At 44.6% G+C, this 26,995-nt stretch overlaps 2 protein-coding genes and 2 long non-coding RNA genes across 8 annotated transcripts in view; 2 read left to right on the top strand and 2 right to left on the bottom strand.

Moving 5' to 3' along the window:
* Positions 1–26,995, top strand: part of fgf11a (fibroblast growth factor 11a) — a 93,386-nt gene that overhangs the window by 46,392 nt on the left and 19,999 nt on the right. For all 5 annotated transcript variants that reach the window (XM_060076882.1, XM_060076880.1, XM_060076883.1 and 2 more), the window contains exon 3: positions 5,646–5,749. In XM_060076882.1, coding sequence (XP_059932865.1) covers positions 5,646–5,749 — 104 coding nt within the window. The remainder of the gene's footprint in view (positions 1–5,645; positions 5,750–26,995) is intronic.
* Positions 11,056–12,122, bottom strand: LOC132445645 (uncharacterized). The gene is made up of 2 exons (XM_060035728.1): positions 11,941–12,122; positions 11,056–11,833 (listed from the first exon to the last, which is right to left on the bottom strand). The coding sequence occupies exon 2, from the start codon at positions 11,821–11,823 to the stop codon at positions 11,188–11,190; it is 636 nt and encodes a 211-aa protein (XP_059891711.1). The 5' UTR covers positions 11,824–11,833; positions 11,941–12,122; the 3' UTR covers positions 11,056–11,187.
* Positions 17,891–18,859, bottom strand: LOC132475966 (uncharacterized). The gene is made up of 2 exons (XR_009530045.1): positions 18,581–18,859; positions 17,891–18,134 (listed from the first exon to the last, which is right to left on the bottom strand). It is a non-coding gene; the product is annotated as an uncharacterized LOC132475966 (long non-coding RNA).
* On the top strand, positions 18,128–18,600 carry LOC132475967 (uncharacterized). The gene is made up of 2 exons (XR_009522583.1): positions 18,128–18,325; positions 18,382–18,600. It is a non-coding gene; the product is annotated as an uncharacterized LOC132475967 (long non-coding RNA).

Below are 26,995 nucleotides of genomic sequence, written 5' to 3' on the forward strand. Positions count from 1 at the left end.
CGAGCAGGTGTGTTGCGAGCTTTGAGCGTGCCGCCCTGGGAGAGAGGGAGAGGGCACCCTGACCTCCCCTGACCTCCAGCAGGGGGCGGTCTCGGTGGGTTTCTGTGGGAATGCAGTAATTATGCGCCTCACTGCGGCGGCGTATGCTAAGGAGGCCACAGAAAGGTCTAGATCAGCAGCCAATGGGATTAATAATGGAGCAGAAAGCGGCGGTTTGGATTCCTAGCACCGTACTTGTTGACTGGCTGCGTGAATGACTGACTGCTTCCTATCGTGCTGACTCACTGCCTGTGGCAGCCTGACTCACATATATCTACTGGTATAGGAGGCAGTACAGGTGTGTGTGTGTGTGTGTGTGTGTGTGTGTGTGTGTGTGTGTGTGTGTGTGTTCATGTATAACTGTATGACTAGGCTGTAAACGCAAACACACACACACACTTGCATTACACAGGGAAATAAGCCACGTCTACCACAATAGTCAGACAGTCAGTTGGTCTACTGACAGGTTGCACACAAACAAACACACACAAACACACACACAGACACACAATCAGTTGCCGGGGAAAAAATGACTTGAAAGTGCAAGTTGACTGCTCAATATCCATCCAGCCCGCATAAATCCATCCATCTAACAATTCATCTGGACCATCCTACTCCCTTCACACCCATCCCCTGCCTCTCCTGTCTCTGCTCCTCCCTCCTCCCTCCTTCCCCTCTAATTGATCCATTCGGTAGAGAGGCCTTGGAGGATGGATGGGGAGGAGGTTCATTTGGCTGAGGGTCCCCAGCGCTTTGCCAGGTGTTTTACAGCTCCACTACCGCACTAATTGTTCACTTCAACAGAGACGTCCTGTCGTATCAGAGCAGCCCTCCGACCTGCATCCACCAAGCTCTTGTATCCTGCACACCAGCTGTTCTCGGCGCTCTGCTTCGGCCGTGCACGGTGCTGAGGGGGGCGGCATTAGCTCGGGAGGTAGAGCGGGTTGACTGGTAACCGGAAGGTTGCTAGTTCGATTCCCCGGCTCCTCCTAGCTGAGTGTCGAGTTGTCTGACTGACTGCTTCAGTTGAGCTGGCTGTCGCCCTGTTGAAACACTACCGTCGCTGTGTGATTGTGTGAAGGAATCGTTGTAAGTCGCTTTGGATAAAAGCATCAGCAAAATCCCTTAAATGTTTCCTTACCGGACACCAACTAATCCTCCGCACCCGTGCTAAGGTCGTCATGCCTAATTATTCCCTCTGCTCCCGCCTCCCGTCACTCCCTGCTGTATCTTCACAAAAGGTTTGTTGTAAACTAGTTATTCTGTTTTTACAAAACACATCGCTGCCTGCTACCTCTTCTTCCGCATCGCGGCAAGATGGGGGAGGATCCCGCAGGTAAAGGTGTATGAAAATGATGATCAGTGAAGCGTCCTCGCATCATGGAGGGAGGTGGGGAGAGGTGGAGAAACAAATGGGACGCCCGAATACGTGATGAGACGGGAGAGGGGACGGGGGTTGTGTGTGCGCATGTGTGTGCGCATGTGTGTGCGTGTGTTGGAGGGAGAAGCAGCTGGCATGCGGTTGACGGCCCCCTCCATCACCGCACTAACCCCCCCCCCCCCCCCCCCCCCGCTGGTGGGAGGTCAGGGGGAGCTGGTAGGCTGGCCAACACCCCCCCCCCCCCCCATACCCCCCCTGTCCAGCGGCTTACGTAACTCGGCTGGGAGCGATGTGAAGCGGATATCATCTGGAGGACAAGAAGGAGAAACGGGAGACAGAATGTGTATGTTTGATTTTCGTGAGTTGAATGTGCACAACGTCGGAGGAAAGAGATGGGGAACAGGTGCTATGTGTACCGTTGAGCGCTCTGCCGTTGTGTGTGCATGTGGGCCACTTTGATATATAGATAGATATAGATACATTTATCATTGCCATTGACATCCAGATTCCAGAGTGGGAAACAGGTTTAGTGAAGGAGTGGAAGAGGGTACATTTCTATTCATATACAATTCTCTCTCTCTCTCTCTCTCTCTCTCTCTCTCTCTCTCTCTCTCTCTCTCTCTCTCTCTCTCTCTCTCTCTCTCTCTCTCTCTCTCTCTCTCTCTCTCTCTCTCTCTCTCTCTCTCTCTCTCTCTCGTAATGTGGTACACTAAAACGTTCAACACAGAACCGTTGAAAAGTTAATCAAAAGTAATGTATTACTGTCTGGCTCCGCTGGTAGAGCGAGGCATTCACACGGCCAGGCTGAGGGGTTCCATCCCTCCAGTACACCCATGCTAAGGAATTCCGTCTGTCAAAGCATCCTAACACGATATCATAAATCAACTCCAGTTTTTGCAAGTCGACAGACAAAGGCTTTTCAGACCAGAGGATTGCGGAGAGATGAAGGGAGCAAGAACAAATGGGTGTAGAGGGAGAGATGTTTTTTTTTTCTTCTCTCTCTTCTCTCCCTGTTGTTTTCAAGCTGTTTGTCCCCAGAAAATGCTGATGGTTTGAGGAACGATCTGCCCCAATCGCCCCCTCCTCCTTAATCCTAGGACACCCCTATTACGGACTAATTGTATGTTTAGGCGTCCTGGCACTTAATGTACGCACTTAAAAATAGTGCTTATAGCATTTTATCCTAGCTATTTTTGTTGTATACAAGGAATGGGTTATCCTAGCAATTATAGAAACTTGCCACTTGGTTCAATTAACATCCTTACCGTACAGCGATAAATTGTTGTTTCTCTTTCTACTGATGAAAAAAACAGACACACAAACACACACACACACACACACACACACACACAAACACAAACACACACACACTATAATAGTGATGGATTTCATGATTATTTTTCGTTTCATCGTTCAGTCGCGTTCCCGTTAGTGGGAGTCGAGTCTGGGAGAACGAACGATAGATACGTACGAGAGAGAACTGAACCCTGGCATCAGGTCGGTTCGTTCTTGTTAAATAGTCGTTCCTTCGAACTGATTTGTTCGCAAACGACCCATCACTAACACACACAAACACACACACGCCGCCACCCATTTTACTTAGCACTAGTTAATGTCACACTGGGCCACCGACGGCCCAGAAAGTTCACATTTGGCACTGAGCTGCATGGCATCACCCCCCCCCCCCCCCCCCCCCTGCACGTTGACACATGGCGTTTCGCCTGCTCTGCCTAGACCAGAAGAAATGGGTCAAATGGAAGTGAATTATTAGACATCTAACACGGAAGGATTTTAGTATGTTAGTTTTAGTAACTTTTTTTTCCGAGGGGGTGCATTATTTCCGCCTGTAACCTCATCTACTTTCTAGAGCAGCCCAACACAAATTAACCACTTTTTTAGATCCCCCCCCACCCCCAAGGTGTTCTATTAAGCATGCGCCGCACTATAACTAAAACAGGACGCTACATTTAGAGGCAAATCCCCTCCTTGTTGCACACACACACACAAGTGTGCGACATTGCTGCACTGCAGCAGTCAAACAAACACACACACACACACACACACACACACACACACACACACACACACACACACACACACACAGCAGCGCGACAGCATCTGTCTAAATCCTCATCGTCCTCCAATCCTCACATTGACTCATGGCGTTGATCCTCATCAACAACCTCAGGAAACTAGTCTTTTTTTTCTTGCAGTTCTCTCTCTTTATCTTTCTCATCTGCCACCTTCTTCTCTCTCGCTCTTTTCCATTCTCTCTCACTCTCTCTTACGCCCTCTCTCTTTCTCTCTCCCCCTCGCTCTCCTCCCCTCTCTCTCTCTCTCTCCCTGGCTTCTTTAGTCTCACGATCACAAGAAGTTTTTTTATTCATCCTGCAGTCCTCTCTCTCCTCTGACGAGAGAGAGAGAGAGAGAGAGAGAGAGAGAGAGAGAGAGAGAGAGAGAGAGAGAGAGAGAGAGAGATGAGGAGGCGGTGGAAAGATAAAGTAAAATACAAGTAAGGGGGAGGGACAGAGTGCGGGAGAGGAGGCGTGGGAGAGAGATGAAGAGGAGGAGGCAGAATTGAAGTGAAAGCACAAGGGGGTTTTCTTTTCATGTCTTTCGTTTTTTTTCTTTTTTTCTTTCCTTCTTATAAGTTTCCCCCTCTTATAAAGTGGTCTCCTATCACATCGCAACCCTCCACAGTTTGATCAAGAGACAACAAACGCAGCCCCAACCGCAACCAACGAGACAGAGACAGAGCCCTGCTTAGTGACACATGCTCTTCTCCCCCTGCACAGACGAGAGTCAAACAAAACCAGGGAGAGAGAGGGAAAGGGAGACAGGGAGGAGGTGGGGGGGTAGAGGGTTATAGAAACACAGCAGAAAGTAGACGTGTTAAGATTTAGTAGAAGGGCCTAGAACATGGACTGAGAATATAATGTGTGTGATTGTGTGTGTGTGTGCGTTTGTGTTTGTTTGTTTGATTGTGTTTGTGTCTGATTGTGTGTGTGTGTGTGTGTGTGTGTGTGTGTGTGTGTGTGTGTGTGTGTGTGTGTGTGTCTGCATTGGCACAAGGTTAGCCGAATTGATATTTTCTGGGAGTACACATGTGCTATAAAACGCTGCACAAAAGGGACAGACACCATAAAAAAGGGGTGGAACGAAGAGATAGAAAGAGAGGAAGAGAGCTCTATTTGTCTTCCAAGCCCTATGGTCTTCGGTGACACCTTGTTCATTTGCCAAAGCGACTGGTTGAGATTCAAAGATCGATCGTGCAAACAGAAGCCAGCCCTGGAAGATGGGAAAGGAAGGGTAGGAGGCGACAGAACGAGAGAGATGGAGGAGAGAAAAGAGGGAGAAAGAGGGAGATGTAAGGAGACAGTTGTTTTTCAATCTGCATCGAGCCAATTTTGCATGCCAACATTTGGATGCATGCCAACATTTTTGATTGTCAAAACTGGCTGAAACAGGCCAGTGTTGCCATGCTTCAACAAATTGGACGTATCGCAACAATACTTTTTCTATATTTATATTATTTTAACTTCTGCCTCCGATTCGGCCTGTTACAGACGTTATTTTTTGCATGTATTAACTGCATTTACGTCTGTAAAAGGTTACATGTCACTGAAGTACGGCACATCATCTGACGTCCAATAGCCAAAGCAATAGCTGAAGAAACGGGTGTGGTTCCCTCATGGCGTCTGTGTCTGCTCCCCTTCAGACCCTCCTCTGTTCAGAAAACGTGTCACCATGAATCACTCTCTCTTTCTGCCGTCACGGTGGTCCCAGTTGTTGCTGATTTCTTTATGTTGTGTCGGCGTTGATTTGGTTTGTCAACGTCCACCCCTCTCTCCAAAGCCCCCTACCGCCGCTGATGAATCGTGCTCTATCCATTACAGCGGCAGGATTTCACAATCCAATCGATCTTGGCACCGACCCACGCTCATGCCTCCATAGATCTTGGAAACACGATCCCGACGCATCGTTCCTTTGGACATTCTCCCTGGAGAATTCACTCGCTTCTGTCTTCTCGTTTCAATGAGTTTTCAGCCTGCGCTGAAGTTAACTTAGTCTGTTCCATTGAGTGCAAAAGCACCTTTGATATACTGTATTTTGCATATGTTTGGTAAGATATAATAATTAACTGAAGAAGAGGCTGAATGAAATGTGATTGGTTCATTCATGGCCTCTTTGTCTCCTTCCCTTTTCTCCCCCTTTGTGTCCGCAGTGCAGTTCAACTTGATTCCTGTGGGCCTGCGCATCGTGGCCATCCAGAGCACCAAGACAGGACTCTACATGGCCATGAACAGCGAGGGCCACCTCTACACCTCGGTACGCCTCTCATCCTGCGTGTGTGTGTGTGTTCTCGTTTACAATTCTCTGTCCTCAAACCTCACACTGTTATTGTGGAAGTCACAAAGGCCTGGGTTACACTCGTCGTTCACGTTTGTGATCTGATGAGTCCGATAGGAACACAGGTCTGACGTAAGAACTCGACACTTGAAGGCCAACTCTGTGGCCGCATCTATGTTGTAGGATTACAGTTTCCCGCACAAATACTTGCATTTATACAGCATTGCCAATTGCCACTCTAAGCGCTTTACACTACTGCCTAACAGTATTACATACAATACTATACTCAGCTAGGAGGAGCCGTGGATCGCAATCCGATCAGAGTGCTCACCCGCTCACCTGTGGCCAGGTATTTCAACTCCTTGGATTCCGATGGGAGTCAGACCCAAACTAGGACCCCCCCCGACCTGACAGTTAAGGAGTCGCGCTGTGATCACGTGATGAAGGTTGCATTGAATCGACGAGTGTATCCCAGGCCCAGACACCAACTGTGCTGCTTCATGTTACTTTGTCGTGTGTGTGTGTGTGTGTGTGTGTGTGTGTGTGTGTGTGTGTGTGTGTGTGCCATGTAGAGTCCTTCAAACATGACTCTGCCAAATTATATGTGGTATTCTTGGACTTTAGGGACGCATTTGGTACACTGCCTCATGAGGTCATGTTGAATTCACTGGAGGACATACACCTGCCAAAGATCTACTGTGATATAGTAAAAGATGTTTACAGTAATTCCTATCTGCAAGTGATCTGTGGTAAACACCTCACCCTGCCTGTAAAATTGAAAGTGGGAATTAAAACTGGTTGCCCATGGAGTGCAGTCAACTTTATCATTGCCATCAACCAGTGGCTGAAATGGTTGTGCACACATGCCCCACCCCAAGTGTTGTCACCAAACCCAGTCCAGGGCTATGCTGACGATGTGGTCATTGCCTCCCGTGATGAGAGAGTCATAAAGAACATGATGGCTTGCACCGACAGCTTCCTCTCCTGGTCTGGCCTACAAGTAAAACAGAGTAAATGTGCAGTGTTTTGGGAGAGGAGGAGCGGAGGCAACCGCTGGTATAGAGCCAAGACTGACCGACCTCCTTCCCTCACCATCTTAGGCCAGCCACTCAGAGTGTATGCCAGACAAGAAAGCTACACCTACTTAGGGCATAAATTTAACATCGCGGGAGATTGGAGCCAACAAGTGACCAATCTGGTTCAGCAGTTTATTAGCAGACTGGACCTGATTGACACTTCACCTCTCCCAGCAACTCTGAAAGTCCAAGCAATCAGAGATATAGCCTTCGCCAAAATACAACATCTCTTCGCGAATGTTCATATCCCACAAAAAGATCTGCGCACAATGGACAATAAAACTGTGCAAGTTGTAAGGAAATGGCTGGGCCTCAACACACATTCTACACGATGTTTTATTTTCCAGAAGAAACAGGACGGTGGGCTTGGCATTCCAAACTGTATGTGGGAGTACACAGCAGCAAGGCAGTCACATCTAGTCAATATGCTAAACTGTGATGACAACAGTGTAAGACACCTGGCAAGAGCATCATTACTGCTGGACTTTAAGAAACGCAAAGTGGCTTGTGCAAGCAGTGGTGAGGATAACTTCCTGGGTTTCAGAAGAAAGAGCAGTGGCAAGCTGGATACCCAGGCACAGGGATTTGGTGTGTCATCAGACTGGCGTGACCTGAATGATTTGTGCTGGAGGACAGGCACCGAGCTAAAATGGACCTCCAACCACCAACCAGTAGAGGTCACCGATGCAGTGGTGGATGACCCATCAATCACAGTGCAAGCCAGGCTGTAACACAATAACATCACCCACCTCCTGTTACCATCAACATCCAGGCAAACCCTTCTTACCATCCAAAGGGGCCACAATATGGAATACTGGTCCAGCCTTAAACTTCAAGGAAAATTAGCCAAACTCACCTGTGCAGATCACTCCACATCACATGCCATTTACAATAATGCCACCATCAGTGATGAGATACTCATCTTCTGTGTGAAGGCACGCCTACAGGTTCTCCCCACAAAATACAATCTCTCCCTCTGGTTTCCATCTATTCATTCCCCCTTTTGCATGCTACATGACCCACCACAACAGCTGGAGTCAGTAGCCCACATCATGAACAGTTGCCCTTCCTACAAAGGACTGTATATTGCCAGACATGACAGTATGGTGGACCTCATCGCTGCCCAGATCCCCTGTGCTCCTCAGGAACAACTATACAAACATACCTCTGTCAAGTCCCACTGGTTTAACACATCCACAAACTGCTTTTCAGGAATTCCCAACACACCAGACATCATTTGCATATCACAAGAGGAAAAAATTGTCAGACTCTTTGAAGTAGCCTGTGCCTTTGACCTGTTCATGGAGGAATCCTATTGTACAAAAAAACTGAAATACCATCCTCTAACATCTGCCATTGAAAGCTGTGGCTATAAATGTGTCCTCATTGTTCTTGTCTTTGGCAGTCTAGGCCATGTGCATAGGCTGGTGGTCAGTGGACTTAACATAAGTGGACTAAGTAAAAGAAGGGCCAGACAGCTAGCTAAGTACTGCTCAATATCAGCTGTTATAGGGAGCATGTTCATCTGGAAAAGGAGATGTTTCCTGTACCCTTAATGTTCCCATAACAAGATGTTTGTTGGTCGAATAGTTGTTGGATAATTCATCACATTTGGTTCCTAAAATGATATTAACTTGTAATGTGGAATCAAATAAAGTACATAAAATGTGTGTGTGTGTGTGTGTGTGTGTGTGTGTGTGTGTGTGTGTGTGTGTGTGTGTGTGTGTGTGTGTGTGTGTGTGAATCAATGTGAGTGCTTACAGGGTTTCAGCAGCTGTGTTTTTGTGCCACACACACACACACACAAACACACACACACACACAAAAAAAAACACACACAAAGGGGTGCTGTGCTCTGTACCTGCAGTCTGGGAGAACGTGTGGATAAAAAATACTTCCTTTTTGTATCGTGACAGAAAATACATTTTCAACGTAGAGGCTGCTTAGGCAAAGTTTAAGCGAGAGAATCTTTCTAGTCTTCTAATCTTCTAGTGCATAGGTACAACCTACTTGTATTCAAACCATGTATACCGCTGGAGATTTGATTCAGTTGGAAAGTAAACAGAGGATAAGATGTTCTAAATGGTGTCCTTATAACACGCTTCACCCGCATAATGGAACAAAAAGAAACACCTAAGTGGTACTATCCTCGCCCCCGCCAGTTTTTTCTTTCTCCTGTGTACACGCACACACACACACACACACATACACACACGACAACACACACACAGAGACACACACAGATAAACATATAAACAAACACACACTTGTGTAACACTCACTTTTGAGGACGTGGTGACTTTTGAAGCTTCGCTGCTGGCGTGTGTTGTGCTCTGACGCCTCTCTGCCCGCCACCTGACCTGGCCCACACCTAGCCAACAAATGGTTCCTTCTTCCTGCAGCCCTAAACGATGATGACTAAAGGTCCGCTGAGAAAGGGTGTGTGTGGATTTCAGAAATGCACGCACGTGCACATACTCGCAAACATCCACAAACACACATGCATGCACTCTCTCACACAAATATATACACGCACACATACATACACACAAAGGTAGCTTTAGAGGTGATTCTCGGCACAGGCATTTTTCGAACATAAGAAAGGTGACCCATTTTCACAGCGGGAAAGCTCCCGAGAGAGAGAGAGAGAGAGAGAGAGAGAGAGAGAGAGAGAACTTTGTATGGAGAGTGAAATGGGGCTGAGAAAATCCCTCTGAGATGGGCGAGAGGCAAGGGGAACCTAGGACTGCCTGCCCTGCTATTGTTCCTCGTGAAATTGAGTTCAGAGAGAGAGGTGGTTGCTCTGATGGAATAGGTAGCCGACGGTGCCCTGCGGTGGCGGAGCTGGGCACTAAACAGACAGGGGACGGAGAACCGTGTAGGGTTTCTAACGTCTAACACAAGAGAGAGGTAGACTTCATTAAAGTGCAAGTCACTGTCTAGGTACTGAATTAGTAGCCTGAAGCCCAATGACAATATTGTGTAGCTTTGTGGCTATGAGCTATTTAACACAATGTACAAGAATGGCTTGGATATTTCGAAAGGGTTGTTTAGTTGTAAGAAGCTGTTCATGTCAAAAATACATTCTCAAACACTGTGAAGATTTAATAATAATAATAATAATAATAATACATGAAATTTATATTTTATATAGCGCTTAATATGGTACTCTAAGACGGAATCTAAGATTTGGCTCAGATTCTGTAAAACAACATGGTCAACACAGAGTGCCGATTCCGCACCGATTTTAAATAATCTTCTATTCGCCACGTCCTGCTCTGACACCACCTGCCGTGGTCGGTCTTACAATGCTCTTATAACCCTTAAAGATCCCATATCATGTTTTTTTAGGGTTAATAATTGCATTTGGGGGTACTACTATAATAGGGTTACATGCCTGTATATAGCTAGCTTAGCAGACGTAAAAAACATGTAGGCATACGTCATATAACAGTCTAAAGCAAAAGGCATGATGTCACCCCTTTAACGATATGACGATGGCTTTTTTCATCCTCTGTATCCCTGTCAGCTAAAATTAACTCAAAGCCCAAAAGCCGTATCTTCTGTTTCTTCTATATAACGTATTTCGTTCAAAGCCAGTTCCCCCATTACCCCAACGGGCCCCCCCTAATCAACTGACCGGTGTCTCACCCTTGGCTCAGATCAAAAGCGGCTGATGTCCTCTTAAGTTCCCTGAATCCGACCCCCAATGTAGCAGGAGTCTTGTAGCAGGAGTCAAATCAAATCAAACTTTATTTATATAGCGCCTTTCGTGCTAAATTGCAATACAAGCGTTAGTATGAAATATTCGGGAGCTAATCCATTGAGTGATTTGAACACCAACTTTAAAAACCTGTTCTAGAACTCACAGGCACCCAATGAAGGGACTTTAGGACAGGTGAGATGTGTGCTATATTGACATCTCCGACATTCGCTCAATGGAGCGATATTCTCCGTCCAGTACCCTCGTCTTCTATATGAGCCCCAGGCATGAACTACTGCAGGGCAAGGTGCTCCACAGAGCTCACTTGGAGAAGTTGAAGATTTTTGTTGAAAGCATCAGGTCACTATTGATGCTTATGGGGCCTCTTCAGTTGAGCTCGCTGCAATGGCTTCCATGACCCTCTTCACCTATACTAGTACCTTATTAACTATGAGCCTTTTTCCGTTTTCCCCTACTTTAGTTATAGCTATTATCAGACAGGCATGAAAACGGGTCAGGGGTGAAAAAGGTGAGAAGGATATTATCCCTCTAGGGGGGTCCGGAGGGTCCTCCCCCGGTAGAAAAATTTGAATATTCCATATTTTTTATTGGCAAAAACACACAATACATAACAAACATTAAACACTTGTCAATACTCTCAGAACCAGATCAAATTTTTTCTTCTTTGCCTGGACCACCAGTGTCTCCAAGGCCCGCTTTCGCTGTTTGGCCACATGTCTCAGCCTCGCCCTTTTCTCTTCTTCAGCAGACTGTTTCTTGGCCTGCTGAGCACTGCCAGATGCTTGGGAGCCATACTTGCTCTGTTGTTGCTGCTTTTCTTCCTGATTCATCTTCTGCTGGCGTTTGTATGTGGCTGCTGCAGAGTTGATGTTCTTGCATAGTGTTCTGTCCACCTCCCCGAACTTCACATCCTCCATTCTGTAGAGCTGCATGGCTGTCTTCCCCCTGGACTGCAGGGTGTACTTGACCGTCTGGATTGCATTAAATGTTGGTACATTCATGTTGCTACTCCTTTGGTCAATTACATCATTCATCCAACTAAAAGAAGACTCAACCCTGGGTCCGTGAAAGATGGAGAGGCAACATTTAACCATCGCACTCAGGGAGGGGTACTTATCTGGCTTGTCAAAGACATGACCCCACCACTCAACAATGCACTCTCCCTCCTTGAAACTGGGGATGGTCAGGTCAACATTGAACTGCACAAGTTCTCTCTGGATGTCCTGGTCTGCTGGCAATAGGTGCCGCAGCATACCACTCAGCCTGCCAAGAAATGGTTGAGAATTTGAAATCAGTTTAAGGACATGAGGAAACAAAAATCCCAAAGTACCTGGTAATATGGCAAAAAAAAATGTAAATGTTATTCTTACCTCTTCAACTGGATGGTTGCCTGTGAGTGGCCTCTCAGAAGAGGGTCCAGAGCAGACAGGGCTGTAAGAGTCGGACTGGCCAAGGGGAGCTTCTTCTGGAGGCATGCTGCAGTGGTGATGTAGGCTTTCCTGACGTCTGCTAGGAATGGCACCAACAGCTGACACAAAACACCAAAAACTGACCATTATTTTAAGTCTCAAAAACAATTGAGAAAAAAGGTGATGCAGGTGATGCGGGGTATTTACAGCATGATTGGGATTCTGGCTCCTGAACATGTCAGCCTCCTGTCCCACATAGACCTCCTTGGAGGGCAGCAGCATATGATCCTCCAGGACCATCTCCCTCAGAGCACTGGGAGACAGCTATGCAAGGGAAGTAATTAATTGGAATAATACCTTAAGTGCCTTTCAAAAGACCCCAGGTTGCTTAACAAGAAAGGAAACACTCAACTGATAGCACAGACAACAGTAAAAATAGGGATAAAATCAATAATATATACTAAAGTAGGCAGAGTGGGTGTGAGGAGGAGTTAATTACCTGAGTAATGTGTTCGGCCTTCACAAAGCAAGCCATGAAGGCCAGGAACAGCTCAAGCTGCCGATTGAAAGTTTGTGAACCAATGTCTGGATAATCTGTGTATGTAAAACTAATTCGGTAACACTTTATAACTATCCGTTATAACCAGTTAATAGATCATAAGTAAACTGTTAGTTAATGAGTTATAAATGACTTGTTAACTGCATGTCAATGATTTATAACTATACCGTATAATTAGTAATAGATCATGAACAAGCCATTTGTAAATTACTTACTAATGACTTGTTCAGTATCAGTTAATAGTTTATGCATGTTATTGGGACGTTATTCTAAAGTTGCAACTATTCCTCATTTATTAACTGTAAGTAAATGAGGAATAGTTGCAACTTTAGAATAACGTCCCAGTAACATACATAAGCTAATAACTTATACGTAACTCACACTTTACAGATCAGTTGTTAATAGTTTGTTAACCATCTACTAATACCAGTGAAACTTTGTAGAACAGCAAATGGGCGGAACAAGTTCAAGGTACAGAAATCTGACGTTATATTTAAAATATCAAATTTTTGTACCTCAACCCTGTTCCACCCATAGGCTTTTCTGTGTACTGTTAGTTATTCTTATGAAATTGATTGATTGCCAACATTGGATGTGCATGCACGTGCAGTCAAGTTGCAGTAATTCCAAGCACAACTAACACCCACCTGGAAAACCATGACATACTCCTTGAGAATAGCCAGCAAACCCTTGTAGATGCTGAGCCGTAAGACTGTCGTCGTCTCCTCATGCCACAGCTTCTGACATACCCTCTTTTTTCTCTCACGGCCTTGTGGATTCATGCCTGTGAAACACAATACATATTCGTCCTCATTAGTAACTTCAAAACAAGTATAAGTGCTAATTATTATAAGGGATTGGAACATCAAGTCTCATCACCTTTCCTGTTGAGTTCCTCCTGAACCACCTTGATACGGGCTCTTGCCGCCTGGTTGACGTGGTACTTGGTGTACATCAGCTCCAAAGGCTCCCTATACAGCTCCTTATCGGCAGTGGAGAGGAAGCCATAATAGAGGACTCTGTACGCAGGCATCATGGCATGGGTTGCCATGCTGGCATCGTATGCAGACAGCCAGCGATGAGGAACAAAGCCCCTTTGTGGGCTGGAGGCGGGGAGATTTAGAAACATAGACATTCTACACATTCCATAGATTTAACACAGTACAGTAGAGCCAGCAGCCGTGGTCTAGACAAGAGCTGCATTTTGTTTACCTGGTCTGGACTCCACTGATGGTCAACCTGGAGATCACTGAACAGCTTCTCCAAGTAGCCGTCAAAGGGCTCTGAGAACTTCTTTGCCGCATTGTGTATGTGATGACAGGAGTCCCCATCAACATCGAGCAGGTGGGGACAGTATTGGTGCATCCTGATCTCGAGGCCGGTCTTGCTGCCCCTCATCACAGCACACGAGTCCATCAGCATACTCACAAGGTTATTCCACGGGATGTGGTTTTTCTCAAAGAACTCACAGAGCACCTTCTCTAAAGAAGCAGCATTCACCTTCACGATCTCCAAGGACCCCAAATTCTCTACTATCACCTTCCTCAAGTCTGCATTGTAGTAGCAAACGAGCATGGAGAGGATCTTCAACATAAAAAGGTTTATTAGCCATGCAACATTTTACAGGGCATACACTGAAGCAAAAGAAGGACTGTGATGGCAATAGCTTAATATGAGACAAACCTTTTTGTTGTTGGAGGTACTCTCGTCTAAATTTAACGAAAAGGGAAACATCTTCAGGTTGGAAAAGGTCCTCTCAGAGTAGGTCCGCCCTACAAAAAGTCGGAGAGATTTTGTCACATCACATGCATAATCTAATTGGTACAATATAAATTATACAACAGGTAATTCTGGCAACATAGCAGTATATATAGCAACATGGTAGTTTAAGGAACATGTTTTATGTGTGCAGTTCACTAAAATGTAAATTAAAACACTGAAATAGTAGGTAAGAAAGAAAATTTAAATACCTAGACCATGGATCATCTTGTATGAAGCTGTTGTCCTCGACAGCTTCATTCCCTGCAAAGCTGGTTTATCCAAGGAAAGGGTCTGGGCAAGCTCAACAATTACAGGAGCCATAGAAAACGAGATGGAATGCTCCGCCAAGGTTCCAAGGACCATTGCCTAGAACACAAATGATGTAATTAATGTAAAGCTAGTGTATTCCATGTTTAGGTGTTGATGCTGCCAGTGACGGGAGCTGATTGTGATACAATAAAAATAACAATCTCAAAGTGCTAGTGTACTCCGTCTAAGCTGCCTGTGCTGAGTAACAGGCCTACTCCACCTATACCTCTGCATTTGCTATGCGGTTTATGACTGGTACGGGGATCTTTCCCTGGCACTGCTGCCTGATTGTTTCTAACCCCTGGTTGGCTTGACTCTGGCTTGCTGGATTCACCCGAGCTGATGCTGGAAGGAAGCTGCTGGCAACACTATGAGTGGAAGCTATCATCTCCACCTTCTTCTTGTGAACGTTCGTCTGGCAGTGAGCCTGCAGAGCATGGCTGCCTTTGTTAGCATAATTGATCTCTTTGTGGCAGAGAATGCATCTGGCGAATCCCTGCCTGTTGATTTTGATGAATACATCTCCTAGATGAAAGGACACCTCTTGCTCTTTTACTGAGACCTTGCCTTCCAGTTTAAGCCACGACCAGTTCCAGCTGCATTTCAATCCAGCATCCAGCTGTTTAATAATGGCGGAATCCATTTCTCCTAACACACTCATTCTGCAAAAAATAATGTTTGTATTAGTGTAAGCACCATCTTCTAGTTTAGCCTTATTGATAGAACGGTGGACCACTTGACCCTTCAACCTTGTCAGTCCCCTCACCTAAAATCATCCACACGTCCTGGAAAAAGGAGTTGTAGAGATTTTAAAAAGTAGTAAGTTTTCTGCTTTGTGATTTACCCTAAACTATACTTTAGTAACGATATCTAATCTAGCTAATGTTAGACTAACGGTAGCGTTAGCTTATCATTTTCCACCGGAGCTGCTCAATGAGTACTAAAGTGTGACGTCACGTTTCCATAGCAACTGCTTTTCGGTTCTACACAAACCAAATTAAGGGGGGGGGAATTAAGGGGAAATCCTATGCGACACAAACTTTTTATAGAAAAGGAACGATTTTTTTGCGAATTGATTTTCTTAACAATGATGTAAGTAACAGGCGCGTCGTTAGACCTGGGCATTCGGGGCTATAGCCCCGGATCTTTTGGGATCAGCCCCGGATCTCTGCCGTAAAAAAAAATAAAAAATTATATATACATATATATATATATACATATATATATCTCATCTCATCATCATCTCATTTTCGACCGCTTATCCGGGGTCGGGTCGCGGGGGGAGCAGCTCAAGCAGGGGGCCCCAGACTTCCCTTTCCTGGGCCACATTGACCAGCTCTGACGGGGGGATCCCGAGGCGTTCCCAGGCCAGTGTTGAGATATAATCTCTCCACCTAGTCCTGGGTCTTCCCCGAGGTCTCCTCCCCACTGGACGTGCCTGAAACACCTCCCAAGGAAGGCGCCCAGTGGGCATCCTTACCAGATGCCCGAACCACCTCAGCTGACTCCTTTCTAAGTAAAGGAGCAGCGGCTCTAATCCGAGTTCCTCACGGATGGCTGAGCTTCTCACCCTATCCCTAAGGGAGACGCCAGCCACCCTTCTGAGAAAACTCATCTCGGCCGCTTGTACCCGCGATCTCGTCCTTTCGGTCATCACCCAGCCCTCATGACCATAGGTGAGGATAGGAACGAAGATCGACCGGTAGATCGAGAGCTTTGCCTTGCGGCTCAGCTCTCTTTTCGTTACAACGGTGCGGTAAAGCGAACGCAATACCGCCCCCGCTGCTCCGATTCTCCGGCCAATCTCACGCTCCATAGTACCCTCACTAGCGAACAAGACCCCAAGGTACTTGAACTCCTTCACTTGGGCTAAGGACTCATTTCCTACCCGGAGTAAGCAATCCACCGGTTTCCTGCTAAGAGTCATGGCCTCAGATTTAGCGGTGCTGATCCTCATCCCAGCCGATTCACACTCGGCCGCCAGCCGATCCAGTGAGTGCTGAAGGTCACAGGCCGATGATCCAATGAGGACCACATCATCTGCAAAAAGCAGTGACGAGATCCTCAGACCACCGAACTGCAACCCCTCCCCACCACGACTACGCCTCGATATCCTGTCCATGTATATCACAAACAGGATTGGTGACAAGGCGCAGACCAGCACCCACTGAGAACGAAACTGACTGGCTGCCGAGAACACGAACACAGCTCTCGCTTTGGGAGTACAAAGATTGGATGGCCCTGAGGATAGACCCCCTTACCCCATACTCCCGCAGCACCTCCCACAGTTTCTCCCGGGGGACCCGGTCATACGCCTTCTCCAGATCCACAAAACACATGTAGACCGGATGGGCATACTCCCAGGCCCCCTCCAGGATCCTTGCGAGAGTGAAGAGCTGGTCCGTAGTTCCACGTCCGGGGCGAAAACCGCATTGTTCCTCTTCAATCTGAGGTTCGACGATCGGCCGAACCCTCCTTTCCAGCACCTTGGACTAGCTAAATTCGATTAAACAATTCAATACAATGCAAATATAAAGTAAAAACAAGTGTTATCTAGCGATCCGTTATCTGTATTATGTTTCAAGAACCTTCCTACGTCATTTGACGCGATCGCCCGCTTCGCGGGCAAAACATTTGTCATTTGACGCGTTCGGCAGTTTCGCGGGCAATTTTTTTTATTGTTTCGATTAAACAATTAAATACAATACAAATATAAAGTAAAAACAATTGTTATCGCTATCTATCATAATACAGATAGCGATCCGCTATCTGTATTATGTTATTTCGTCGTTTGGAAACATGTTTTCTGCATCGCGTAGTCTGTTGCCGGGCAGGTTGTCAGGATGTAAACAAACGATGACGTAGGCCGGTACAATTTTCGCCCCCGGTACAATTTTAACGTGACACCGGCGCTGGCACTGGCTGCGGGAGCAAGATGTTAATCAAACAAAAATACATCAATCATTGTTTTATTCTTTAATTACACAATTTCTTTCATTCTTATGAATAAAAAAATAATATAAATACATATATAAATCTAGCCAACTTGTCAATCAAAATTAGTCTTGTCTTGTCTCTCTAGTGGTTGTTCATTCTAAAACACTACAATCTTTTGAGAAGCAAATGGTTGCAGCCTCTATAGGCTTACTGTGACGCTGATGTGAGTACTGTATGCATGCAATACTACTACTCATAGTAATAATCAGAGAGGGTTGAGAAACAGTGGGTTGACAATCCATTCTGGTACCTCATTTTGAAAATCCCCAAAAAAGAAACTTCACATAGGACTGTCTTTCAATTTTTAATACATTGCTTTGGAGGTTTTCAATCTAACATCCCACTGGTTTGATTTTACCTAAGAGAAAAATGTTTATTTTTTAAAGCATCCACAGCAGCCATAATAATGAGATTATGAGACAATGAGAATGAAGCGGCAACAGTGTGACTGTACAGAGTGAGAGAGATGGCTTCAATGGATGACCAGGGATTGGTGGTGGCGTTACCCAGGAAGGGCGGCTGTAGTTAACTGCAAGCAACAGAACATGAATAGTGAAGTGGAGGAAGGAGTCGAAATGAGACTTCATTAACAGATTCATGTACAGCTCAGATTTATATGGAGATAAGCTTCTTAAACAACTTGCATACAGCATAAGCAAGTAACAGAAACAGTCTGGGAAGATTATTTTTTCATTATTTAAATCTACATCCTGGTTACACGTCACGCGATAGCCCATATCATTTCATGCAAGCGAGTGTTTACTTTCTGGTTACAGGTCGCGCGATAGCACATATCATCTCATGCGATCTTAAAGAGAACTTGACGTGAACAGTTTAGGAATGCATATTCCGGGAAAACATTAGAACTCTGAAATGCTGACTAAATATAAAGCATGTTTTTATCTGTAACATTAAACCTACACTGACAATAAGTAATAACTTAAAAATGAAACATAAAAGCAGACCACTACTTACTTGCCGTTGCCTGGCTGGGGGAGAAAGGTCCGTCGGAGCAGCGATGGCTTCTTGACATCGGGTAGGTGCACGCAGGCTATATAGGCTATTCTAATGTCTTATTTTTGCCCTGGCGCTCGGCATAGGCGACCTATGTGTTGGGGGCGCCCTTAATTAATTAATCGATACATTAATTAATTAATTATTTAATTAATTAAGATACCGTAGCACGCAGGAGTCAGGACGGTGCTCCCCCCCGGGCTAAAGCCCCGGATGTTTTCAATTGCTAACGACGCGCCTGGTAAGTAATATTGAGAATAGATCGTCTTCATATAAAAAAAAAAAGAAGAAACTAACGTTTACTTACTTTTTCTTTTAATACCACAGGGGAATACATGAACACCTCGACATGTTTCGATTGGTAGTCATTTTCACCTCCAGATATTGATTTATTTTCATTTTGAAAGAAACACATGGAAGCAATGGAAAATGCCATCTCTCGTTGGGTTGTTTAGAACTGAAAATCCGGTTGCCAGGACAACCTGACAAGCAGTAGCTCGTTAGCTAAGCCTATGTCAACCGAGCTCCTGGGTAACTTAGATATACCAGAAAATATAAAAAATGATTGAAACGATCACTCACCAAATTCAGTCAGGTAAATCGCCGGGGCCAGGCTGGCTTTCAACTTCTGATGGTGGTCTGGATCCCGCTCCCGTCAGCACGAGCGAAGCGAACTGCTTGTGCACCAATACTTTTGGTACGCCGCACGCGCACCGGTTCGCAGTTCACTGAACCTCTGGGGCTGGTTCAGAGGCCGTAATCGGGGCAAAATCGGGCTGAAATCGGAACACTTCGCGATTTCAGCCCGATTTGTTCGTCGCAGACAAATTTGCGAGTCGTACACGATTTTGAAAAGTCGGCAACGAGACGAGGTCTTGTAATGTGACATGCTTGTCAGAATCTTTTGGGGAATCCATGAATTATCCATTGTTGACATGAGGGAAAACCGCCCCCAGTTGCGTGAGGGAACCCTGCGAACAGCTGGAGCTCAGGCGCAGTGTTTACCAACGGACTTCACTGCACTACGCTGAGTAGGAGTAACTACTACAAAAATGAATATGATCAAACCCAAGAACGAGTCCACAATCTTTTCTTCTTTTTCGTCTCTGAGCAGAGGACTGCCGACATAATGCCTAGGCACGTCGTTAGACCTGGGCATTCGAGGCTATAGCCCCGGATCTTTTGGGAATAGCCCCGGATCGCTGTGCCGTAAAAACAACATAATGCTGAAAATAGCCCCGTAGAGTTTACTTCTTTATGATTGAATTACCTGCAGCCACAGATGCAACATTGTAGCGAGTGAAAATCGCAAAATTCTGCCGTGTCCATGTATGGGCAGATTTAGAATAATTTGTTGCAAAATGTTGCAAATTCAGCCCAGGTCGGCCTTGAACTGCGATTGGTCAGAAAGACGTAACAGCTAATGACAACATTGAACTCTCATGCAGGCTCGAACAGAGTGACACACAAACACACACACACACACACACACACACACATAGTTTTTCACCCACTCCGTATCCAGCTTCTTCCACGCTTAAAGCACCCAGGCTACTATGTGGCGAGCTGGGGCTCTCATGGTCTCCCCTTCGATGTATTCCTTGCTCGCATCCAGTTGTCATACGATTCATGCAGACTGGTTTTGAACGGCTGATTCCACCTACTTTGCGTGTGCCGTGTTTTCCCCTCGATGTGGCGAAGCTGTATGGTTATGCTGTTGAGAGCTTAAATAAATGCACTATATAAGTTGACTATGAATAATTATTGAAGTTTAACAATTTGTTCAGCAAATTTGACAACTGACAGATGCAATATTGTAGCCAGTGAAAATCGCAAAATTCGGACTCGTACATTAATGGGCAAATTTAGAATCGCATTGCAATTCTTCGCCCGATCGATCTTATATGTTGACAACAAAATATTTGTAAATAGTTTTGTAAATAAACTTCCAAAGCTTTAAAAATCCTATTTGGTATTTTATTGGTCCTGTGCAAAGTAAACAACGTACAAAGTAAATAAGGTCCAAAGTCAAACCGAGTAGTGTTTCCGGAAATGATTTTGTTAGAGGACCAATCACAGCCCTTACCGTCTCTGTTGCGTCGACTGATATATTGGATGCGCACGTAAACTACGGAAAGGTTCTCCGACAGGCTCTCCGTGTCTAGAGTAAAGCACTTTACGGAGGACTATAAACTGGCCGGCCTCTGAACCTACCCCCCCCCCCCCCCCCCCTAAATATTTTTTCATCGAATCTACACGATTCACGGAGGTCACCTATTTTGGTTTCAAAACGGCGAATTTCGCCGAAAGGTGAGTGATTTTCATGCCTACAGTACTATTACTGTATTATCCAGTTGATTTATTTATTTGTATTTATCAATTGGCTTTTTATGGTAGCTAATTGCATTTAATAAGGCTTTATTACCCCAACGGCCATATTACTAGCTGGTTAGAGTTTAGAATCAAGATGGCCGCTAGGGGAATGAGGCCCATAGAGTGAGGAAGTTCTATGCTGCAGTATTCCTCAACTGGACCACGCTCATCTTTCATGGGCCTCAGTGCAGCACAGCACACCATTAGTGTGTTTCTCTTCTTACACAAGCATGGCACATACACACACACACACTCACGCAAGAGCGCGCACACATGCATATGTGTGTGTGTGTGTGTGTGTGTGTGTGTGTGTGTGTGTGTGTGTGTGTGTGTGTGTGTGTGTGTGTGTGTGTTTAACCAGATGGAAATGTGGGGCCTGAGATATTACATTTGCTCCTCTCTTAAGGTGTCATTTTAGTTCACTTAATTAACCGTGAACAAATAGTGCAGACTTAATTTAAACTTTAGCGTGCACACAGACACACATACACACCCACACAAACACACACACATAAAATCCAGTGTGAATGCATCCAGCGCAGTGAATTTAGGAGTGCCCAACACAATCTCATGTTAAAGGGACATTTACAAGGGAATGTTCCAAAACCACTTTCACACTCTGCCCTGTATTATCTGAAAGGGGGGGGGGGGGGGGGAGAGAGAGAGAGAGAGAGAGAGAGAGAGAGAGAGAGAGAGAGAGAGAGAGAGAGAGAGAGAGAGAGAGAGAGAGAGAGAGAGAGAGAGAGAGAGAGAGAGAGAGAGAGAGAAAAAAGGGGCAGTTCTTTATTGTTATTATTAATATATGTGTTGTTGTGGAATAAGTTATTTTTACTTGAGAACATTTCTCCTGCAAGTAATTGAGGAGAATGTTGTTTAAGAGGACTGTAGCAAAGTCCATTGCCACACACTCACACAAGTATGGAAGCAGATCACGGCCATAATGTTTTCGATTTTTTAAAAGCCATTGAACTTTGTATTATGGAAATGTGAACACCATTGACGTTTGTACTTTGAAACCAGGTCATCTGACTTTATTTTGATTTCACTTCTTTGAAATTCAAACATGGCATTTCAAGCTGAACCATTTCAAAGACACACATTTTTCAATCACGTTAAAGGTATTCTAAATACGAATATTCAAGTGGTAAATTCAAGACATTACAATGTGAATTAACATTGCAGAGCATTCCAAGTACAGGCTAAACCACGAGAATTAATGCATTTGAATCTACCACCGGCCTATCAGAGCGTGGTCCGTCAGTCATGTGATCGAACCAAATTAAACCCAAAGAAGGCCTACAGGGAGAACGACGGGACTGCAGTAAGCTGTTTGGTTTATGTCAGTTATGTATATTCAAACTAAGACCTCAATAAACACAGGGGCTCAAAACTCCAGTAACGTGATGACAGCAGTCGATTCAGTTGCATTCAGTCCGAGTTCCTTAGGCCTGTCCCTTGAACGCCCTGACTGCAGTTAGAATTTGGATGGCTCTGATTTTCTGGTCCGTATCTTGACCACTTGAACGAGTGTAATGAATATTGTATTTCGAGTATCTGCAACTTCAAAATAGTACAATTATATACATTTTGATTTCAAAGAGTCGATTCAAAACGAATCAATTCAAATGAGCTTGTTTTATACTTCAATGTTTATATTTCCATCATGAGTTAAATTGTCTTCACTCTTCGATGGACAAAATCAATAGCTTTTAAAATTCAAAACATGACAGCAGTGATTTGCGTCAATATAGTCAGCCTCTACTCCTCATAACCAGGACATAGGATGATTATGTAGAGAAGCGAGATGAAGGACTATATAGGACTATGAAGGACTCAATAGAGATGAAGGACAATGGTTCATGAAGCAGTTGATGCTGCCCTGTGGGAGATCTCCTTGAGTGTGTGTGTGTCTGGATGGCTGCTTAAACCATCATCCAAACACACTCCATTTACTGTAATTAAAGTCATCATTTGATTTTATGGATGTTAAGAATGTATGCAGAAAGGGTTTTGTAAGACGCCTCAATTGCATTCTCTGTTAAATGTTTCTCAAGGGTGTAGTGGTATATGTAGATGTAGAATTACTTCTCAGTAATTCAAAGAGATGAGCGCTTGATTAACTATTATTTCCTTCAGTACTAACGAGGCAACTGCTCTGCAGTGGCGGCTGGTGGAATTTATTTGAGGGGGGGCTGAATGTTTGCATTCCAAACCCCTGTAGGGGGGTCTGGGGGCATCCTCCCCCACAAGATTTTTTTGTGATTTTCACAAACCAACAAAGCATTCTGGTGCATTCTGACAAAATAGTAAAGGCAAAAAAAGAACATTTACTTACAAAGACGAATGGGGCCAGGGAACTAAGTTTTAAGTTAATTGATTTGCCTTGTAGAAATCAGCAACATTAAGAGTGCAGATACATCAACAATAACTGTGAATTACACACAAGGTAACATTCTCTCTCTCTGTTTGTGAGTGAGAGAGAGAAAGATAGAGATAATGGGTGAGTGTGTTACGGCCAAGCCATTGTGTTGGTAAACGTCACTCATAAATATATCTACAGTCTGCATTAGTATGCATTTAGACAAATACAATGAAATACTAATTCCATAAAATTCATGTAAATGTGCAAACTTTTGTGTGTGGTTGTTGAAGACTAACTTAAGGCATGATACCAACATAGGTTTGCAGAGGACTACATACAGTACAATATGCACACTGAAGGCCTGATGCCACCATAGGTCTGCAGAGGACTATATACAGTATGTACACTGAATAGGTTTGCAAAGGACTAATATGAACACTGAAGGCCTGAAGCCACCATAGGTTTGCAGAGAACTATATACAGTATGTACACTGAATAGGTTTACAGAGGACTATACAATATGCACACTGAAGGCCTGATGCCACCATGTTTGCAGAGAACTATATACAGTATGTACACTGAATAGGTTTGCAGAGGACTATATACAATATGCACAATGAAGGCCTGGTCCCACCATAGGTTTGCAGAGAACTATATACAGTACACTTGAAAGGGGTGGGGGGTGGTTGTGAGGGTCTGCAACCAGTGTCCACCTCAAGGGAAATACATATAGGCTAGTGGAATAAATAGAAGTTGCTTACCTCTAGCATGGCTAGCTTCACACAGTTGTTCATATGCACTCTTGCTCGCTCTTGTTTTTTTTATCCTTTCTGACAGATGTTTCAGGTCTGTCAACCCTGTCTGTGTCCACGAACTATCACACGCATTTGTTTTAAAAAGTATACAAGGAAAGAAAAAAATGGCATTGGCATAACCACAGCTAGTTAGCCAAGACTGAACCAAACTCTGGAAAAGTGTCTCTTGTAGGCTCTATCCTTTTCTCTTGCTTGTTGGGTTATGTTCACTTCTGGCTTTTCTGCTCCGAGTTCTTTTACTTGCAATTTTCTGCAAATGTTCTTCTTTCGAAGGGATTCATAAGCAAAGACTTAACTGAATTTGGGCTAGCTGAACTCACAGGGAAACAGTGTAGCAGTACTCAAAGTCGCCATCTTGCTGATCTCTGAGGTAATGGCAAATGCGCGGTTACGCGCAGTGGACGGTGCACTGCGCTTGGGGCTATAGTTTGAGCGCCCACAAGCCATACAATTCGACGCGCTGATTGGCGAAATTATGTACTTTTCTGCCTAGCAACGGGGAACCATTGCTAATAATTCAGGCATGTGGGGCAGAGCGAACTGCGCCCCACGGAAGACATCTACTTCACCAAAATGAACGTTGAACATGTAAGTGAATGAAGATTTAAGTATGGGGGATTCCAAAGATATTCTAAAGTAAATGAATTATTCGAATGCAATAATTCTCAAAAGGAGAAAGAATATTAAAAAACATATATATAAATATATATATAAAAAAAAAAAATGATGGCCGGTCGGCGGGAGGGCGGTGCCCCAGCGCCCTCTATAGGCGAGCCGCCACTCACAAGTTGCAACACCTAACAGCAAAGTACAATTCAAGAGGAGACCTTCGTTATATCACATCAACATCGATAGTGAACATCGTCGATAGTGTTTAATTGTGGTCGATAGGGTTTACATGTTTAAATGTGGTCGATAGTGTTTATATATGGTCGATAGGGTTTACATGTGGTCGATAGGGTCTACATGTGGTCCATAGTGTTTAAATGTGGTCCATAGTGTTTAAATGTGGGCGATAGTGTTTAAATGTGGGCGATAGTGTTTAAATGTGGTCGATAGGGTTTACGTGTGGTCCATAGTGTTTAAATGTGGGTGATAGTGTTTAAATGTGGCGATAGTGTTTACATGTGGTCGATAGGGTTTACATGTGGTCCATAGTGTTTAAATATGGTCGATAGTGTTTAAATGTGGTCGATAGTGTTTACATGGGGTCGATATTGTTTAAATGTGATCGACAGTGTTTAAATATGGTCGATAGTGTTTAAATATGTTCTTTTCCCTCACTCTCCACCTCATCCCTAACTCTCCACCTCAAGCTGGTGTGTAGTGAGTGTTCTGGCGCCGATTGGTTGCCGTGCATCACCCAAGTGGGTGCTACATATGGTGGTGGTTAGTGAGGTCCCCGCTTCACTTTAGGCGTCTTGAGTGTTATTAATTATTATTATTCTTCATGTTTAACCTCTGTTTTCCTTTTATTCCTAGTCTGTTTTACATAATTTTGAATGATGACTATATGCTCTGTAAGGTGACCTTGGGTGTCTTGAAAGGCGCCTCTAAATTAAATGTATTATTATTATTATTAACATCCCCTACTCAAAAGTGAGCGCTAGTCAAGACCAAAGAGATTTTGAGTAATTTACCATTCATCTCTATTCACTCCTGAAATAAGCAGGGTTCAGTCTCATGGTGATCACTGTGTGAGTTGTCTGCATTTTCTGACTTGTCTGAGGTGTCTTATTCCTAGAGTCTCAGCTTTAAGAAAAATAACGTAGTGCAAGCTCTCTAATTAGTCTCAATACAATACCATCAATTTGTTGCACAACCTCAATTTATGTCAAACATAGATCCCAGTGGCACCTTCAAATAATCAAATATTATACTGATAAAGGCAAAAAATCCATGCAAACTAAATTGTACTGGGTACGTGTTTTATTTACATCAAGTATGCGCAATTTGCAGAAACTTTAGTTCATTTGCACAGAATTCACGTAATTCAATGTGCTGTATACCAACACCATCGAGTACATGCCTGAAACTTCTCAAGACAATGCCAGGAACTGATGTCATGTTAAGGAAAACAGCTTTGCCCGAAGCATTCTCTCGGTAACCCCCATGGTGTTGACCGGGTTTAAGGGCTCAACATGAAGCCCGTACCATGTATTACAGCATCCTGAGGCAAAGAAGTACCTGAGCTTTGAAATCCATTAATGAGTGCCCAATTGGGACCGGATGCGGGTAAAGAAGCACTCAATCTGCCCATACTTCATTTGTTTCTCATTACAAAAAACTGTAAAAATTGTAAAACAGTTCTTCCTTTCCAACAATGCCTTGATGTAAGAGCGTTTCTCTGAACTGGTGCACTGGGAAATGTCCTCAATGTTTTAGAATGAAGGCGGGGACTAGAGGGCAGAAGGATGAATCGCCTCCAGTTGAAGAAGTTCACTTGATGCCAAATAAGGTTTGGTCTCGACACAGTTAATTGAACTGTGGGCGCGAAAAATACTAGTAGGACGAAGTAAAGAAAATGAGGTAGATTTAGAGAGAGACGAACGTACAAAGGGACGGCGAGAAGATTGTCTGACAAACCTAGACAGATGTGTGATAAACGGCAGGAGAAAATAACACCGTCGCCACCCTGGGACAGGAACCTCGCCCTCATCCTCTTCATCTCCTCTTACCTGCCTGTCAGTCCGTCTGTCCATCCGTACCTCTCCTTATCTTCTCCTCCCGTGTCCCCCTCTCCCCCTGTCCCCGCCTTGGTCCGTCGTTCAATCTTTTATTGTAATTCAGGTCCCTGCGTCCCTTATCTTGCTCTGTCCTTGTCCT

The sequence above is a fragment of the Gadus macrocephalus genome, chromosome 17, assembly GCF_031168955.1.
Source record: "Gadus macrocephalus chromosome 17, ASM3116895v1".
Taxonomy (NCBI): domain Eukaryota; kingdom Metazoa; phylum Chordata; class Actinopteri; order Gadiformes; family Gadidae; genus Gadus; species Gadus macrocephalus.